The sequence below is a fragment of the Trachypithecus francoisi genome, unplaced genomic scaffold, assembly GCF_009764315.1.
Source record: "Trachypithecus francoisi isolate TF-2019V2 unplaced genomic scaffold, Tfra_2.0 Contig01705, whole genome shotgun sequence".
Taxonomy (NCBI): Eukaryota; Metazoa; Chordata; class Mammalia; order Primates; family Cercopithecidae; genus Trachypithecus; species Trachypithecus francoisi.
Window position 1 is genome coordinate 278,753 of NW_022681450.1, and position 19,825 is coordinate 298,577.

The 19,825-nt window shown below is 53.7% G+C and overlaps 1 protein-coding gene across 5 annotated transcripts in view; it reads right to left on the bottom strand.

Moving 5' to 3' along the window:
• Positions 1 to 7,091: 7,091 nt before the first annotated feature.
• MEGF8 (multiple EGF like domains 8) overlaps positions 7,092 to 19,825 on the bottom strand; it is a 51,736-nt gene continuing 39,002 nt past the window's right edge. For 2 of the 5 annotated variants that reach the window (XM_033197586.1, XM_033197600.1), the window contains 8 exons: positions 15,576 to 15,783; positions 15,237 to 15,396; positions 14,517 to 14,709; positions 13,875 to 14,045; positions 13,438 to 13,568; positions 13,147 to 13,260; positions 12,813 to 12,945; positions 7,092 to 8,537 (listed from right to left, as the gene is read on the bottom strand). In XM_033197586.1, coding sequence (XP_033053477.1) covers positions 7,278 to 8,537; positions 12,813 to 12,945; positions 13,147 to 13,260; positions 13,438 to 13,568; positions 13,875 to 14,045; positions 14,517 to 14,709; positions 15,237 to 15,396; positions 15,576 to 15,783 — 2,370 coding nt within the window. In that variant the 3' untranslated portion in view covers positions 7,092 to 7,277. Of the gene's footprint in view, positions 8,538 to 12,798; positions 12,946 to 13,146; positions 13,261 to 13,437; positions 13,569 to 13,874; positions 14,046 to 14,516; positions 14,710 to 15,236; positions 15,397 to 15,575; positions 15,784 to 19,825 lie in introns of all 5 variants that reach the window. The other 3 variants (XM_033197607.1, XM_033197594.1, XM_033197614.1) reach the window with 3 other exon arrangements.

A 19,825-nucleotide genomic window follows, 5' to 3' on the forward strand; every position in this document is an offset into this window, starting at 1 on the left:
TCCGCCTCCCGGTTCACGCCATTCTCCTGCCTCCGCCTCCTGAGTAGCTGGGACTACAGGCGCCCGCCTCGTAGCCCGGCTAGTTTTTTGTATTCTTTAGTAGAGACGGGGTTTCACCGTATTAGCCAGGATGGTCTCGATCTCCTGACCTTGTGATCCGCCCGTCTGGGCCTCCCAAAGTGCTGGGATTACAGGCTTGAGCCACCGCGCCTGGCCAAGAAAAAGTTTCTTAAAATTAGCTGGGCAAGCCGGGCGCGGTGGCTCAAGCCTGTAATCCCAGCACTTTGGGAGGCCGAGACGGGCGGATCACGAGGTCAGGAGATCGAGACCATCCTGGCTAACCCAGTGAAACCTCGTCTCTACTAAAAAAATACAAAAAAACTAGCCGGGCGCGGTGGCAGGCGCCTGTAGTCCCAGCTACTGGGGAGGCTGAGGCAGGAGAATGGCGTAAACCCAGGAGGCGGAGCTTGCAGTGAGCCAAGATCCGGTCACTGCACTCCAGCCTGGGCGACAGAGTGAGACTCCGTCTCAAAAAAAAAAAAAAAAAATTAGCTGGGCAAGACTGGGCTTGGTGGTTTACGCCTGTAATCCCAGCACTTTGGGAGGCCGAGGCGGGCGGATCATGAGGTCAGCAGATCGAGACCATCCTGGCTGACACAGTGAAACCCCGTCACTACTAAAAATACAAAAAATTAGCGGGGCATGGTGGCGGGCGCCTGTAGTCCCAGCTACTTGGGAGACTGAGGCAAGAGAATGGCGTGAACCCAGGAGGCCGAGCTTGCAGTGAGCCGAGATCTTGCCGCTGCACTCTAGCCTGGGCGACACAGCAAGACTCCGTCTCAAAAAAAAAGTTAGCTGGGCATGTGGCTCACACCTATAGTTCCAACTACTCTGGAGGCTATGGTAGGAGGATCGCTTGAGTTCAGAAAGTCAACGCTGCAGTGAACTGTGATCACGCCACTGCACTCCAGCCCAGGTAACAGAGAGAGACCCTGTCTCAAAACAAAACAAAATCATTGCTTTTTGTTTTCTTAAGACAATCTCCTTCTGTCACCCAAACTGGAGTGCAGTGGCACCATCTCAGCTCACTGCAACCTCCACCTCCTGGGTTCAAGCAATTCTCATGCCTCAGCCCCACAAGTAGCCGGGATTGCAAGCGTGTGCCACCATGCCTGGCTAATTTTTCTATTTTTATTAAAGACAGTGTTTTGGCCGGGCGCGGTGGCTCAAGCCTGTAATCCCAGCACTTTGGGAGGCCGAGACGGGCGGATCACGAGGTCAGGAGATCGAGACCATCCTGGCTAACACGGTGAAACCCCGTCTCTACTAAAAAACACAAAAAACTAGCCAGGCGAGGTGGCGGGCGCCTGTAGTCACAGCAGGAGAATGGTGTAAACCCGGGAGGCGGAGCTTGCAGTGAGCTGAGATCCAGCCTGGGCGACAGAGCGAGACTCCGTCTCAAAAAAAAAAAAAAAAAAGACAGTGTTTCACCATGTTGCCCAAGCTGGTCTCAAACTCCTGACCTCAAGCAATCCGCCTATCTTGGCCTACCAAAGTGCTGGGATTACAGGGGCGAGCCACCACACCTGGCCAAAATCATTGTTGTTATTATTATTATAATATGTATAATATAGCAACTATTCTAATTTTTAGTTAATTAGCTAATGTTTTTGTATTTTTAGTAGAGATAGGGTTTCACCGTGTTAGCCAGGATGGTCTCGATCTCCTGACCTCATGATCCACCCGCCTCGGCCTCCCAACGTGCTGGGATTACAGGCATGAGCCACCATGCCCGGCCTATTCTAATACTAATATATTACTATTATTTGCTATTCTCTCTCTCTCTCTTTCTCTGGAGCTGTATCCAGTCATTGAGTGACATCTTCCCTTGGGATATCTAAGAACCATCTCAAATCTAACATATATAAAACCTAACTGCTGATGTACCCCAATCCCCAAACCGCCTAGTCTTTGCCATGCCAGGAAACAGCGAACTCTATCCGTTCTGTTGCTCAGTCACTCTCTCTCTCACCCAGTGTCCAATCTGTCAACAAATGCTGCTGGTTCTCCTTTCAGAATATATCCAGAATCTCACCACTTCTCCCTGCTCTGCTATCCCGACCTTGTTCCAGTCACTCTCCTCTTCAACATGGACACAGGGCTTCCTCACTGGGCTTCCCACCCTCTCCTACCCCTTTAGCATCTTCCTCCCAGGGGAATCCTGTGAACACCTACATCAGAGCCCATTCCTCCCAGGCTCAGAATCCTCCCATGGTGCCATCCCTGACAGAGCGGAAGCTTGAGTCCTCACTGTGGTGCAGGGACCTGCAGGACATGGCTCTTGTTCCCTCTGTGACCTTGTCTCCCTATCTCCCCTTATTCCCTCTCTGCTCCAACCACATGAGTCTTGTTTCTCTCAAATGTTAGGCACACTCCAACCTCAGGGCCTTTGGGCCTTTGCACTGGCTGTTCCCTCAGCCTGGAATGCTCCTCCCTCCCTCAGATGTCCCTCTGGCTCACTCCCTTATTTCTGCTCATGTGTCGTCTTACAAGAGAGGCCTTCCCATCCCACCTATGTTAAATAACAAGTCCCAGGCCGGGCGTGGTGGCTCAAGCCTGTAATCCCAGCACTTTGGGAGGCCATGGTGGATGAATCACCTGAGGTCAGGAGTTCACGACCAGCCTGGCCAACATAGTAAAACCCTCTCTACTAAAAATACAACAATTAGCCAGGCGTGGTGACAGGCACCTGTAATCCCAGCTACTTGGGAGGCTGAGGCAGGAGAATTGTTTGAACCCGGGAGGCGGAGATTGCAGTGAGCCGAGACCACGCCACTGCACTCCAGCCTGGGCAACAAGAGCAAAACTCCGTCTCAAAAAAAAAAAAAAAAAAAAAAAGCAAGTGCCAACCTCCTGCTCTCTCACTGCCTTTTCTATCACTTTCCAGCATGCAGCATCATTTACTTATTATTGGGGACCACACTGGCTTATCAGCTCCATGAGGGCAGAGACCTTGTTCACTACTCTGTCCCCAGCTCCCAGCACAATGCAGGGCCCATTGTAGGCAACCAGAAGACACTGGCTTAGAAAAGGGAAGCAACTCTGGAGGTAATGCGTGGGGCAACGGAGACAGGCTTGTGTCACAATCTGGATCATCTCTTAATTAGCCCTGAGTTCTTAGGCGACAGAGCTTTTGAATAGGCAAAATGGAAAACCAAGACGGCACCTCCCAGCGATGACGTTGGGAAGATTAAGACTCACACCAAGCGGCCGGGCGCGGTGGCTCAAGCCTGTATGTAATCCCAGCACTTTGGGAGTCCGAGACGGGCGAATCACGAGGTCAGGAGATCGAGACCATCCTGGCTAACACGGTGAAACCCCGTCTCTACTAAAAAATACAAAAAACTAGCCGGGCGAGGTGGTGGGCACCTGTAGTCCCAGCTACTCGGGAGGCTGAGGCAGGAGAATGGCGTAAACCCGGGAGACGGAGCTTGCAGTGAGCTGAGATCCGGCCACTGCACTCCAGCCCGGGCGACAGAGCAAGACTCCATCTCAAAAAAAAAAAAAAGACTCACACCAAGCACCCAGCACAGTGTCCGGAGGGCTGTAGGCTCTCAGTAAACTATTCCCTCTACCCCTGAAATCCCCAAGGGGTTGGGAGCCGCACATAGTCTAGAACTCAGGCATCCAGCCTTCCATGCCCAGACTCTCTCCCGCCTCAACATACGCCACTTGCACTCAGGTATGTGCAGGCAGAAGTGATGGTGGAGGGCTGACGTGGAGGGAGGAACACGTACCACAGGGCATTTGTGAGAGTCAGGGAGCGTGGCTATGCATCCCAGAGAAAAGGCCCAGTCATGGTGCAAATCGTCTGCTCAGGAGGTTGAAGCTACAGTGCACCAAGATCACATCATTGTACTCCAGCTTGAGTGATAAAGATCATCTCCGAAAAAAAAAAAAAAAATACCGTGTTATTCCTGGCCCATAACAGAGACTCACACACCCTCTGAGTCCAACACATCGTCCTCCGCTGAGCACCTGATGGCTTGCACTTAGGAGCCGGGTTGTGCAGAAAAGATACATTGTTTAACACACCCAGCAAGATGCCTATGCTGCCGAGGCTGATGGAGGAGAGAGATCTCCAGCTCCCACCTTGGAGGAATCAGGGCTTTTGTTTGCCCAGGTGCATGCCAGGTAAAGCAGCTCTCACAATGCTTTTGGTTTTGGCCATGACTCTCATCGAAGTAGAGAAAGCTCATTGTTCTAGGGTCTCATTTCATTCTCGGCCCTGTCTGGTTTGAACCCTTCTATCGGGGGCCTGGAATAAAATCTGTGCCTGAGCTAGGCATGGTGGCTCACGCCTATAATCCCAACACTTTGGGAGGCCAAGGTAGGAGAGGATCACTTGAGCTCCAGAATTCAAGACCAGCCTGGGCAACATGGTGAAACTTCATCTCTACCAAAATTACAAAATTTAGCTGGGTGAGGTGGTACACGTCTGTAGTTCCAGCTACTTGGGAGGCTAAAGTGGGGGGATCGCCTGAGCCCAGGAAGCTGAGGCTTCAGTGAGCAATGACTGCACCACTTCACTCCAGCCTGTGTCACAGAAAAAGAGACACCCTGTGTCAAAAAAACAAACAAACAAAAAAACAAGGCCAAGTGCGGTGGCTCATGCCTGTAATCCCAGCACTTTGGGAGCCAAAGTAGGTGGATCACTTGAGATCAGGAGTTTGAGACCAGCCTGGCCAACATGGTGAAACCTTGTCTCCTCTAAAGATATAAAAAAATGAGCCAGGCATGGTGGCGCATGCCTGTAATCCCAGCTACTTGGGAGGCTGAGGCACACAAATCACTTGAACCTGGGATATGGAGGTTGCAGTGAGCCAAGATCACACCACTGCACACTAGCCTGGGCAACAGAATGAGACTCTGTCCCCTCAAAAAGCAAAACAAAACAACAACAAAAAGCCGTAGCTGGGACCAAGGCAGCCTATTTCCCCTCCTGAGCCAAACTGGGGTCTCCCTGAGGAAGATCTAGGGAAGGGTCAAAAGCCACTGCCCACGTCTCCCCTCGGCGCATCCCTTCTGGGAAACGAGTTGTTTATTGGTATTTATTACGCTTCTGTCGTGGCAGACCCTTCCCCCTTCCACCTTTGGGGGGGCAGTCAGGAACAAAGCCATCCCAGCTTGGAAGTGGTACCATCATAAGGGCAATTATCCAAGTTATCCAGTGTTCGGGGCTGCATCAGAGTTGAGACCCAGCCCTCCTGAGACATGTGCAGATGCACTCAGACACCTGGGTCTTGCCCATACTTTTTATTTGTTAATTTCGTCGCTCCCCTCTTCTTCCGATATGGTCCCAGCCACCTCTGACATACATGCATTGGCAGGGCCTCTCACACTGAGGCTCCACGTGAAGGGAAGATGCAGAGTCCAGTTTCTCCAGGAGCTAGTGGGAAGTCTTGGGAAAGGAGAGTCCGAAGTTCAAGAAGATAGCTAAGGTCAAAGGGAGGGAGGTCCTCAAGGGGTAGAGAACAGGAGTCCAAAGAGGTGGCTCAGGTGTGGCGTGGCCCCTCGGGAGAGCCCAGAAATCTTCCAGATAGCACTGTCTGGAAGAGGGCTGTGCAGTGACGGTACCGACATTTTCATCCCCAACCTCAGTGTCCCCCATGCCCACCTGGGGTGGGATCTCAGGCAGAGGTTTTGTCCCCTCTGAGGCTCCCCCTGAACACGCCTCTGTTGTTCCAGCATTCGCTGCGTGACCCTGGTCCTGGTGAGGTAACACCACTGCTGAGCTTTGTCCCTGCAGCCTGGGGATCCTGCTCACCTCTGGGCTGTCTCATGGTGCCATCTGTCTCTTCCCAGCCGCTTCCCTCGCCAGCACTACCAATCCCCCCACTCAATTTCTGCTATTGAAATATTCAGTGTTTCTGTATCCCTAGTTGGACCTGAGTGAAGAGATGTCTGAAGGGCATCTCATGTCAAGAACCAGACTCTGATCTTCCTCACAAGCCCCACTCTGCCCCATTCAATTAACGACCCCCTCAGCCATCCACAGTTCAGGCCACAAAGCTAGGGGTCATCGTGGATTTGTCTCCTCCCTCACCCTGACGTCCACACCATCATTACATTCTTCCACACACATCCCGCATCTGAGCCGGACTCACTCATTGCCACCACCCTATTCCAGTCCACCATCCCTGCTGCCCCTCTTGTCCCTCCAGTTCATTCTCCACAGCACAACTAAGTGACCTCTTAAATTTTTTGAGATGGAGTCTCGCTCTGTCGCTGAGGTTGGAGTACAGTGGTGCAATCTGAGTGCACTGCAACCTCCGCCTCCCGGGTTCAAGTGATTCTCCTGCCTCAGCCTCCCAAGTAGCTGCGACTACAGGTGTGCGCCACCACGCCTGGCTAATTTTTGTATTTTTAGTAGACACAGGGTTTCACCATATTGGCCAGGCTGGTCTTGAACTCCTGACCTTGTGATCAGCCCGCCTTGGCCTCCCAAAAGTGCTGGGATTCTAGGCATGAGTCACCGCGCCCAGCCCTCTTAAATTCTGAAATAGGTACATCGGATCCTGTCACTCCCCTTCATCAAACCATCCAACGGCTTCCCGCTGCCCTGAGAATAAAACCCAAAACCCTGGGTGGGGTCCACAAGGCCCTGGGTGATCCAGCCCCTGCCTGTCCCCAGTCTCATCTCCTCATACTTGATCTGGGTCACACTTGCCAGTTTTCCAGTCCTTCCAATAAAACAAGCCTGCTCCCACCCCAGGGCCTCTGCCTTCACTTCCTGAAGCTCTTCCCATGGCTAGTTCTTCCCAAGCGTTCTCAGTCTAGCTTCTCTGAATGTCCAGCTGACTTCATCCCATCGTCCCTCACTGCCACGTCCTCTGGAGCCTCCAGCACTTCTCCCTCTCTGAAACCATGTTACTCATGTGTGCACATGTGCAAGTGTTCATGTGTGTGTGCATGTGGGATGTGTGCGTGTGAACTGATTGTCTCCCTTCACTAGAACCTAAGTGCCATGAGATCAGGGAACCTCGTCTCTCCTTTCCTGCTTTGCCCCACGCCTATGACAGTGCCTGACAGAGTAGGTACTCAATAAATAGCTGCTGAATGCAGAACAAAGGAGGCCCCCGTCGGGGCACCCCTGGGGGAATGAAGCCAGTGGTCTCCAAGGAGACAGTGTCCAGGGGCCCCCAGGTGAAGGGACCCCAAGTCCAGGGCGGCCCCATTGGGTGACCTGGCTGCTGTGGATGAGGACCCTCGGCATGTCAGAGGGACATGCTGGTGAGGTTGTCCTGGCTCAACAGTCCCTTCCGGCCCACACCAGCCCCATGCCCACTGCCCCCAGCACCCCCGCCACCCCCACAGTACTCATGCAGCCTGTGCCGCAGTGTGACGAGGGCTGACCCCAGGCAGGCACCATTGGGTGCATGGGGCCCGCCAGGCAGCTGGAGCAGCAGGGTGGCCACGCCGGCCATGCCATCTTCTGTGGGCTCGAGGGTGATGGGCCCAGCTCGCAGCCCAGCAGTGGTGGCAGGGATGGCTGGCGGGCAGCAGCCCCCTCCCATGGGTCCCCAGGGACCACCGGCCCCTGTCAGCAGCAGGGGTGCCAGGAAGGGCTCAGAGCGGCGGAAGGCGGGCGGTGGGAGTCCAGCTGGCTTCCAGGCGGGGGCCGGGGCAGTAGGGTCAGGTGGGAAGCAGACAGTGACCTTGGCGAAGGGGCGGCTGGCCATCTTGGTCATCTCCTGCAAGTGCCGGCGCTGCTCCTGCCGCTGATCCAGAGCCTGCTTGGCCTTCCAGAGGAGCACACAGAGTGAGAGGAAGAGGAAGAAGCAGGAGAAGAAGACAGAGAAGAAGACAAACAGGTCGATGTGGGCCTGGTCCTGCCGGAAGAAGAGCAGGCCCTGCGAGTCGGCTGAGCCGTTGGCACCGGGCCCACTTGGGTCTCCCACGCCCAGCAGCAGCAGGTAGAAGCGGCTCGACTTGAGGGCATGGTGCTCGTGCGGGTAGGTGATGACCAGCCGGTCCCGCACACTGCGGACCACCAGCACTGCTGACGGCTCCGTCACTGTCACGTAGGTAATCAGGCCCCGTGGCCACACCTCCCGTACCCGTGGCTCTGCTGGGGTGCCCGGGCCACTGCTGGCTCCTGCTCCTCCTGGATCCCCGGCCCCCCGGGGCCCACCATCTGCAAGGGGTGGCGGAAGTGGGGGTGGCTGGATGTGTACAGTATGGACGCCAGTGTCAGGGGCCACACGGACCACGAAGGTGTCATAGGAGGTGGAGACATAGAGGTCCACGGCCCCAAAGGTCACGTCCAGCGTCAGGCGGATGTCCACGTTGGTGAATTTGGGCTGCACACCAAAGAGGACAGTGCGGCCAGGGCCTAGTGCCCGGCGCTTGGGCTCATGGAAGCAGTTGGTCTGCGACGTGGGGTCCAGGCAGCACTCCTGCTCCACTGAGATGAGGCGGTAGCACTGCTGGCCGCCCAGCGGGTTCCCATGGAATGATTCTCGGCACTTGGCACACTGCGGGCAGGGTTAGAGGCGGTGGCCATCAGGGCTGAGCACGGTGCCAGCCTGTCCCCCAAGCAGCAGTGACGAATATTCTATATCCACTGCTAAGTAGCCATTGCCCTGGGCCTCACCCCCACTGCCCCAGTCACTTCCCTGTGACCCCCGGACCTTCTTTGCCACAGTGTAGACCTTGCCAGGACCTGACACTCCAGCACTGCTGCCCCTGGTGTCATCCTAGTAACCTGAGCACCCTGATACTGAGGCCTCTGGCACTCTGAGGCACAGCAACAAAGAACGCTGCTGCATTCCGGCTCTACTTCCTTGCTAGCTGTGTGGCCTTGGACTAGTGACTTAACCTCACTGAGCCTGAGCACACAGACTTAACCCATGAGCTCTGCACATAGGGAGCAACCATGGCTTGCTCACAGGACCGCTGAGATCATGTGCATGGCACTTGGCGCAGGGTCAGCCAGCCTCGCCCACCTGCCTGGATGCTTCTATACTGTGCCAGGCGTTCTCCCACCCCGGGGCCTTTGCACTGACAGACCCTCTGCCTGCATGGTTCTCCTTTCACTTGCCAGCTTGTCAGGCCCCCTTGCGTCCTTCAGGTCTTTGCTCAAGAGCCTCCTTCTCACGTAGGCCTTCCCTGGCCACTATGTCCTGTGTCTACCATTCCCACTCCCCAACAGCCCTAGCCCTGCTTTCTACTTAACTTTCCTTAGCGCTCATCACTGTCTAACACATGAGCATCTGACTTGTTTGTTCATTTCTGGATGCCTCCATGAGAATACAAACCCCTAAAAACAGAACATTTGCCTGCTTTGTTCCCTACTGTGTCACCAGCAACCCACACAGTGTTTGCCATATACTAGATGCTCAATGACTGTGTGCTGAATGAATGTGTGGCTGGATGGATAACGGCTATGATTCCTGTGGCTTAGTGGAAACCACTCAAGTTCTGAGATCAGATCAGGGTCACTCCAGGCTCCAAGCCTAACTGACCATGTGATCTGGGGTGATACTTCTTTTTTTTTTTTGAGACAGAGTCTTGCTCTGTTGCCCAGACAGGAGTGCAGTGGTGTGATCCTGGCTCACTGCAACCTCTGCCTCCCACGTTCAAGTGATTCTCCTGCCTTAGCCTCCCGAGTACCTGGGATTACAGGCGCCTGCCACCACGCCCAACTAATTTTTGTATTTTTAGTAGAGAAGGGGTTTCACCATGTTGGCCAGGCTGGTCTCGAACTCCTGACCTCAAGTGATCTGCCCGCCTCAGCCTCTCAAAGTGCTGGCATGAGTCACTGTGCCCAGCTAGGACATTTAATGTCTGAATCTGTCTTCCTCTTAAGTCTGTACCCCACTGAGGCCCCAGCACAGTCTTGCAAAGCCTTTCATATCTATGCTGTCACCACTGTCTACACAGCACATATCCAGCTCTGTGGCAGGTGCTCCTGGCATTCTAGTTATTACTGCAATCACTATTAGAACCAAGAGAAAACAGGCGCAGTGACTCATGCCTGTAATCCCACTGCTTCAGGAGGCTGAGGCAGGAGTGCCGCTTGTGCCCAGGAGTTCGAGACTAGTCTGGGCAACACAGTAAGACCCTCATCTTTAAAAAAAAAATTTAAATTAGCCAGGCATGGTGGTGTGTGCCTATAGTTACAGTTACTCAGGAGGGTGAGGCAGGAGGATCACTTGAGCTCAGGAGTTCAAGGCTGCAGTGAACTATGATTGCGCCCTTATACTCTAGCCTGGGTGACAGAGTAACCCCAGTATCAAAAAAAAAAAAAAAAAAAAAAAAAAACCAAAAGCCTGACCAGGCACAGTGGGTCACGCCTACAATCCCAACACTTTGAGAAGCCAAGGTGAGTGGACTGCTTGAGCTCAGGAGTTCAAGACTAGCCTGGGAAACATGGCTAAAACCCCATCTCTACAAAAAAAAAAATTAGCCAGGTATGATAGCATAATGCTTGTAGTTACAGCTACTCAGGAGGCCGAAGTGGGAGAATGATGGAAACTGGGGAGGCAGAGGTTGCAGTGAGCCGAGATCACAACACCGCACTCCAGTCTGGGTGAAAGAGCCAGACCCTATCTCAAAAATAAATGCATTAAAAAAAAGAACCGGCCAGGTGCAGTGACTCACGCCTGTGATCCCAGCACTTTGGAAGGCTGAGGTGGGCAGATCATAAGGTTAAGAGATTGAGACCATCCTGGCCAACATGGTGAAACCCCGTTTCTACTAAAAATACAAAAATTAGCCAGGCGTGGTAGTGTGCGCCTGTAGTCCCAGCTACTCAGAAGGCTGAGGCAGGAGAATCGCTTGAACCTGGGAGGTGGAGGTTGCAGCAAGCTGAGATTGAGCCACTGCACTCCAGCCTGGTGACAGAGTGAGACCGTCTCAAAAAAAAAAAAAAAAGAACCAAGAAAAACTGCTACTTCTGAGCAGCCAACAGACATGGTAGAGGAGGAGGTCTGATTTAATCTCTGAGACTCCCTGGTAAAAGCCAATAGGCCTTTCCCTTATCAAGAAGGCAGAAACTCTGGGCTGGGTGTGGTGACTCACACCTGTAATCCCAGCACTTTGGGAGGCCAAGGCGGGCGGATTGCCTGAGCTCAGAAATTTGAGACTAGCCTGGGCAACATGGTGAAACCCCATCTCTACTAAAATACAGAAAATTAGCCAGGCATGGTGGCACATGCCTGTAGTCCCAGCTACTCAGGAAGCTGAGGCAGGAAAATCACTTGAACCCAGGAAGTGGAGGTTGCTGCAAGCAAAGATCACACCACTGCACTCCAGTCTGGGCAACAGAGCAAGACTCTGTGTCCAAAAACATTAAATTAAATTAAAAATTAAAGGCCGGGCGCAGTGGCTCAAGCCTGTAATCCCAGCACTTTGGGAGGCCGAGGCAGGTGGATCACGAGGTCAGGAGATCGAGACCCTCCTGGCTAACACAGTGAAACCCCGTCTCTACTAAAAATACAAAAAACTAGCCAGGCGAGGTGGCGGGCGCCTGTAGTCCCAGCTACTCGGAGGCTGAGGCGGGAGCATGGCGGGAACCCGGGAGGCGGAGCTTGCAGTGAGCCGAGATCGCGCCACTGCACTCCAGCCTGGGCAACACAGCGAGACTCCGTCTCAAAAAAATAAATAAATAAATAAAATTTCAAAAATAAAATAAAAAAGCAGAAATTCTGGCCCAGGATAGAAATGTTAGGGGTAAGGCTTGTAAAACTGTTGCCATTTGGGGTGGGGTTGCATCTTTGCAGCTATTATTTTTCCATAGATGGGGAAGGGAGACTGAGAGCAAGGGACTTTCTCATCCCTCTGGGACTGGAGAGAGAAGACAGGTGGCGGGAACTGTACTCTGAGGAGGGAGCCTGGGACATTATGGAGGCAAGTCTGGAACACAGCAGCCACCCAGGTGGCCAGTGCAGGCACTCCAGGAGCCTCTGTGCAGAAGAAAAAGGGAAATGCACTCCAGGGGAATTTGAATCTGGGTATTAAATGATATGAGATCTCTGCTAGCCTCAGTTCATCAGAGGGGGTCTGCCAACTGGGAAGAATCTGCCTGAAAATGAAGCCAATGCAGAGGAAAGCAGAATCAAGATGCAGAGAGACTCCTGATGGCATTGTGTGAGTACCTGGATCTAGCCAGTCCTGAAGGCAGACCCCAGACCCTCAGTTCTAAGAGTCAATACATTTTCTTGTCTTCTGTTTTTTTTTTTTTTTTTTTTTTTTTTGAGACAGAACCTGCAGCCTCGACCTCCTGGGCTCAAGCAATCCTCCCACTTCCACCTCCCAAGTAGCTGGGACCACAGATGTGCACCACCATGCCAGGCTAATTTTTAAATTTTTTTCAGAGATGGGGTCTCACTATGTGGCCCAGACTGGTCTTGAACTCCTGGGCTCAAGTGATCCTCCCGCCTCAGCCTCTCAAAGTTCTGGGATTACAGGCATGAGCAACTATGCCCAGCCCATTTTCTTTTTTCGGTGCAGCTACCATGAGATAGATTTTCTGGCATTGCCACCTTTAGCTGTGACTACTTGTAATGGAGAGTGTCTCCCCACCAGTCTGAGAGTCCCCCAGAGGCTCATATCTGGGTGCCCAGCATCACCGCCCAGGGCCTATAACTGAATGGGGCTCAGGAACAGTCTGTCAAGCTGCCCTTGATCCCAAAACCACTGATTCAGAACCATGTTGTCAGTCCTGCCCAAGCCTGGCTACCTCATCCCAGCCCTGACCTCTACAAGGTGTAAGGCCCTTGGCCTATCACTCGCTTCTGCAGCCGCACCTGGTACTTGTAGCAGTCTCGACGGTCACTGGGGGAGCTGCCCTGGCATGTGCCTGTCTCTGTGTTGTTCTGACACGGACAGCCCGTCCCATCCTGCTCGTTACATGTGTCCGCGTGGCCGTTACACTGGCATCTGGGGAAGAAGTTGAGGGTTACGGAGCCCCCATGGCCTGCAGCGGTCCAGGATGGACACCCTCTATGTGAGCTCAACTCTGTGCAACAGGCCAGAAGAGGAAACTGAGGTTCACAGAGGTCAAGCTGTTTGCCCAAGGCCACAAAGCAGTTAAATTGCCATTGGGATTAGAACCCAAGTTGCACAGACTCCAGCACTCACTGAACACCCAGAAAGAAGGAGATGGAAAGGGGAGGTTGTTCCAAGGCCTCTGCCCTCAGCCGTCCCATCTTGTTCTCGATCGGGCCGCTCTGTGGCCTGCACTTCAGCACTAGCCTTGGAGGTAGGGAGTGGCATCACATTCCAGATCCTTCCCTACCCCGACCTTAGCCTGGGTGCTCCCTGGGGATGTCATCCTCTCCTGACTGGGGGCGGAGGACTAAGGAGGGGGTCTGGCTCTACAGCTACTCCCAGTGAGAAGGGCCGGATCTCTGGCACCCCCGTTCCTCTTACTTGGTGCACTTCCCGTCCAGGAGGAAGTAGCCCTGCAGGCAGCTCTCGCATTTCTCCCCATAGCTGTTATTCTGGCAGTTCACACACATGGCCTCGTCTTCACTAGGACCCTCTGTCACCCAGTTTTCAATCTGGCCAAGGAAGGACAGTGTGATCACAGAAAGGCATGGACCAGCCCACTCCTTCCCTCAGACCCAGGAGTCCAGGCTCCCACCCCCTCCTCCCTCAGACCCAGGAGTCCAGGCCCCAGCCCCTCTTCCCTCAGACCCAGGAGTCCAAGACTCCCGCCTCTATGCTCAGACCCAGGAATCCAGGCCTCCAGCCCCTCCTCCCTCAGACCCAAGGGTCCAGGTCTCCAGCCCCCTCCTCCCTCAGACCCAGGAGCTCCCCAGCCCCTCCTCCCTCAGACCCAGGCATCTGACCCCACTCTCCTTCACCTCCTCTGGGTCCAGTGAGTACTTCTGTGGCTCTCCCTTGGCCATTTCGAACTCCTTCTTGGAGATGCAGATGTGGCTATTTCCACGACAGAAGGTGTGGCAAGGCCGGCAGGTCCCGCCCCCGACAGCTGAACCCACAAACAGTGGGAGGCACTGCTCACAGTGGCTGCCCTGAGAACCGAGGACAGGGTGGTCAGAGAGACTGGAGAGTCACCTGGGGTAGGAGGGCATGGGGGGCACAGGGGCAGGTTCTGAGAGCTCATGGGAGGGCAGCAGAGGCTCGGCTACCTGGTTTGGACAATCCCAGCCTCCCTGGGATTTAGCCCCTGCCTTCCCTTGCACACCTGCAGCCCAAAGTCCTGAGCTCAAAAGCCCTTCCCTCCATTATCGCAAATCCTCCTCCACGTGCCTGTCCTCCTGGCCCAGCTCCCACTCTGTCCACTAGTCCAGGGCAGATCCTCTGGGATCCAAACCCAGGCAGCATCCCCCAAGTCTCCACACATCTCCCTGGGACAAGGCTCTGCCTTATCTATTCCTGGTTTATCAGGACTCAGAATGAGATGTGAGCTGCCTGAGTGTGGGATGAAGGCAAGCAAGGGCCTGGGTCCCAGGGTCGGGGGTCTGAGGCCCCAGAAGGCCCACCTTGGTGTGGTTGCGGCAGAGCAGGCAGTGGTCGCGCGCCCCAACACCAGCACATTCACTGTGGCGGTTACAGTGGCATTCTGTGGAGCAGTTGCGACCCACAAAGCCAAAGTGGCAGCGGCAGTGGTCGGGCTCCACGCATGAGCCGTTCACGCAGCCCTGGGCGCACACAGGGCGGCACAGCCCTGTCATGCTGCAGGGGCAAAGTGGGGGTCAGGGCAGGTGGCCACCCTCCTCATGGCTCCATGGCCTAGCACCCAACCCACTACCCCACCCTCTTCTCAACTGGCTGCTCATCCCTGCTCTGTCCCATTGCTATCTCCTCTTCAGGATCTAGCCCACCACCTGCTCCAGGTGTAGCTCACAACCCACTCTCTTCTTTTGAAGGTACTTTATTCTCTTTTTTATTTTTTTGTAGAGATGGGGTCTCCCTATGGGCTGGTCTCAAACTCCTGGCCTTAAGTGATCCACCTGCCTTGGCCTCCCAAAGTGCTGGTATTACAGGCATGAGTCACTGTGCCTGGCCATTGGGGTACCCTATGAAACTCATTCTTCCCTGCTCAGTCTCACCACACTTGCCCTTCCGGGATCAATCCCACAGCCTTCATGCCTGGAGCTTTCTTTTCTTCCATCCTGCCTGGCTCTAGGCCTCATCCATTACTGCTCCCACAGACTCTCCCACCCTAGCCTGTCTGGCCCCCGCGCCACCTGCAGCCTCACTTGTCCATGGTGTAGCCTGTCTTGCAGCTGCACTCATAGCCATGGGGCTGGTCGTGGCAATTCTGCGTCTCGTTGCAGTCGTGGTGCCCGTTTGCACACTCGTCCTCGGGGGGGCAGGACAGGAAGGCCCAGGAGGCCCCCGGACGCCCACACGTCAGCCCTAGCACCGGGGATACAGCGTTTTACCTGGACGTCTGTACCACCTGCCCCAGCCGCCTAGGCCCTCCCTCCTACTTCCTCTGAGTCCCACCTCTGGGTCTGGCCCAGTACCCCCATGTTCACTGTATCAGACCCCAGACAAGGGCCAGCCCCTCTCCCCCATGCCCAAAGCCCTCTCACCATCACGAGGGCCGCTGAGTCCACCCTCCATGCAGCGACCGCCTCCATCCTGGCCCCCCCAGGCACACCAGCCGCAATGGGGGCGCCGCAGGCACGAGGCACACTGGGTTGCTTGAGCACAGCCCAGGGAGCAGCTCTCAGGTCCCCGGAGTAGCCGCCCACAGCCTCCGGCCATACATCGCAGCGGCAGGTAGGAAGGGCTCAGACACTATATAGGGAGGGGAGGGGGATGGGGATGCAGGAAAGAGAGAGGTGGGGAAATAAGGTTAAACAAACACATTCTGGGTATTTTCCCATACCACACCCTCTTTGAGGTCTCGCCCCTCCCTGGCCACAGACAGGTAGAGCAAAGTGGACACTAACTGGGGTCTTCAAGTTTTCCCTCTCAAGCATTTGTAACTACACCCCAAGGCTGGAAGTCAGGCTGGGGAGGATCTTGAAACTGGAAGGTTGCCTGGCCGCAGTGGCTCACACCTATAATCCCAATACTTTGCGAGGCTACAGTGGAAGGATCACTTGAGCCCAAGAGTTCCAGACCAGCCTGGGCAGCACAGTGAGACACCATCTCTACAAAAAATAAAAAATTAGCTGGGCATGGTGGCACACACCTGTAGACCCAGCTACTTGGAGGGCTGAGGTGGAAGGATTTTTTGGGCCCAGGAGGTTGAGGCTGCAATCAGTCATGACTGCACCACTGCACTCCAGCCTGGACAACAGAGTAAGACCCTGTCTCAAAAAAAGAAAATAAACTGGAAGATCATGTAGACTTGGGTTGAAGGGATTGTTTAGATAAGCAAATGATGATCAAAGAAAGAGGACGCAGACAGACAGGAAAAGAGCAGGCTGCAGAAAGAGACAGAGATGAGAACCACGTGCCCCAAAGACAGATGGAAAGGCAGCTGTCCAGGCTCTGTCTCCAGTTCCTCGTGAGGCCCTGCTGTACTTTCTACCCTGGATTCCAACAGGTACCATTGTATTGGTGGAGGGAGTTCCCCTCCTCACTAAGAGCTTCTGTTTCTTCAAGGTAAAGGAACAATGGCAACGATCCGAGAAGGAGACAGAAAAGAGTATCAGGAGTGGGGTTGCAAACCAGTTTCTTAGAAAAATGTAATCCCAGCACTTTGGGAGGCCGAGGCAGGTGGATCACGAGGTCAGGAGATCGAGACCACCCTGGCTAACACGGTGAAACCCCGTCTCTACTAAAAATAGAAAAAATTAGCCGGGTGTGGTGGCGGGCGCCTGTAGTCCCAGCTACGCAGGAGGCTGAGGCAGGAGAATGGCGTGAACCCGGGAGGCAGAGCTTGCAGTGAGCCGAGATCGTGTCACTGCACTCCAGCCTGGGCGACACAGCGAGACTCGTCTCAAAAAAAAAAGAAAAGAAAAAGAAGAAAAAATGTGGCTGCTGAGGCAAAAAAAAAAAAAAAAAAAAAAAAGGCTTCTCCCACCCCACACTGAGAAGCTGAAGAGTCCTTGGTAAGGGGGTGGGTAGCAACTCACAAGCCATATTTATATGTCAGGACCCCAAAAATGTGCACAATGAGATTCAGGCTCTTGGGAACTTACCTCAGTGTATAAGGCATTTTATTTATTGCTTGGGCCATAAGTGAAGTATAAGAGGAAAGAGATTAATCTGGGCCGGCTGCCTGAAAGCACTTAGGAAAAGGCAAAGCAACCATGGAATCCTAAAATAGAAAACCCTGACTGCTGTGGCTGGAGCTCTGAGCCCACTGAGGGGCCTGCAAAGAGCTGAGACTTGCTGAACTGCCAGAGGCAAATTCTCTGCTGGGCTGGGCTTCCAGATCTAAATTTAGGACACTTGTTGGCAGATGGTGGGACAATCTGGGAGGGGTAGAACACCCTGAATCCTCAGTCCTGGACAGCACTTTCTGCTGTGATCTCCCTAGTGACCAAATGCAAAGATGCCCAACACCATACACTGCATTTCCTGAGTTTATGGAAAAGGTGTATTAACATAAGTTCTGAGAGCAGGACTCTAGCTCGTCTGCTGATATTCCCTCCAGCCTAGCAAAGCACCCAGCAGAAAGAAGGTGCTCAATGATAAATTCGCTGAAGAGAGGGAGGGAGGATGGGAGGAAGGAGGCAGACAGGAGAAGGGTGTCTCCACTGCCTGCCCCAGACTCACAGGCCAAAGTTATTAAAAAGAACAATGCTGGGCCAGGCGGTGGCTCACACCTGTAATCCCAGCACTTTGGGAGGCCAAGGCAGGTGGATCAAAAGGCCAGGAGTTCAAGCCCAGCCTGGCCAATATGGTGACACCCGGTCTCTACTAAAAATACAAAAATTAGCCGGGTGTGGTGACGTGTGCCTGTAGTCCCAGCTACTCAGGAGGCTGAGGCAGGAGAATCACTCGAACTCGGGAGGTGGAGACTGCAGTGAGCCGAGATCGCACCATTGCACTACAGCCTAGGCGACAGAGCGAGACTGCGTTTCCAAAAAAAGAAAAAAAGAACAATGCTGGAAGGTTAGAATCAGGTAGCCCTTGAGCCAGATCACAACAGGTCTCACCTGTTATGTTTGATTTGTGTGGTGGAATCTAAGCCAACACTTCTTTTTTTTTTTTTTTTTTTAGACAGAGTTTCACTCTGTCACCGAGGCTGGAGTGCAGTGGCACAATCTCAGCTCACTGCAACCTCTGCCACCCAAGTTCAAGCGACTCTCCTGCCTCAGCCTCCTGAGTAGCTGGGATTACAGGCATGTACCACTGCGCCTCGCTGATTTCTGTATTTTTAGTACAGACAGGGTTTCACCATATTGGTCAGGCTGGTCTTGAACTCCTGACCTCATGATCCACCCACCTTGGCCTCCCAAAGTGCTGGGATTACAGGCGTGAGCCACAGCGCCCAGACTAACTTTTTTTGTTTTGTTTTCTTTTGTTTTAGAGATGGGGTCTCGCTTTGTCACCTAGGCTGGAGTGCAGTGCCGTAATCATGACTCACTGCAGCCTCAACCTCCTAGGCACAAGTGATCCACCCACCTCAGCCTCCCAAGTAGCTGGGACTACAGACACACACCACCATACCTGGCTAATTTTTTTTTTTTTTTTGTAGAGATGAGGGTTTTGCTATGTTGCCCAGGCAGATCTCGAACTCCTGGCCTCAAGCAATCCATCTGTCTCAGCTTCTTGAAGTGTTGAGATTATAGGCCTGAGCCACCACACCCAGCTAAGCCATCACTTTAAAGCTAGGAGGTTTCATAGAAAGTCTGGCAAAAGTCCCCTCTCACATTCACATACACCATCAACACTATGCTCGTCTGGCCCCTGTGAGCAGGCTGTGTTCTCCAATTCACTGGCCCCACCTTGTCCCCTTGCCTCCCTCCTGGCCACTCCCCAATCTCCTTAGCCATCCCAGCTCTTCAGGCATGTGAGAACCTGGCAGGCACCAAGAGGCTGGGGGAACAGCACATGCCCACAGGACTGTGGGTATGCCTTCTGCTCCCTGGAGCTCCCATAAAGATAAATGATGGAAATTTCAATAATATCTGGGGAGTACCCACACCACCAGTAGGACCCCAGGCTTGGAGACAAGAGGCCCCTGCTTTACCAGAGACCAAAATCACAGGGGCTTCTGCCCTTCTGGCCACATTGAGAGCCCCCATGGGGAACTCCCGCAGTCACCCTCTTGGTGTGTCCCATACAATGGAGACTGGGAACCCTCCCAGTGGCAGGACTTGGGTCAGCCAGATTGGCCCTCTCACCACTGCTCATTACAGTAACAATGATCGGCCGGGCGCGGTGGCTCAAGCCTGTAATCCCAGCACTTTGGGAGGCCGAGACGGGCGGATCACAAGGTCAGAAGATTGAGACCATCCTGGCTAACACAGTGAAACCCCGTTTCTACTAAAAAATACAAAAAACTAGCCGGGCGAGGTGGTGGGCGCCTGTAGTCCCAGCTACTCGGGAGGCTGAGGCAGGAGAATGGAGTAAACCTGGGAGGCGGAGCTTGCAGTGAGCTGAGATCCGGCCACTGCACTCCAGCCTGGGCGACAGAGCGAGACTCCGTCTCAAAAAAAAACAATAACAATGATCATGATCATTAACCATTTTTTAGTCCTTCCTGAATGGCAGGCATTGCTCTATGCTCTAAGTAAATTATCCCCCATTTAAATGGTACAACCTCCCTAGGGGACAGGATCTAGTGAAATGATTCCCATTTTAGCTAACTCTCCCTGAGGTCTCAGAGAGAGGAAGTCACTCATCCAAAGTCAAACAGCCAGGAAGTGGCCACGCT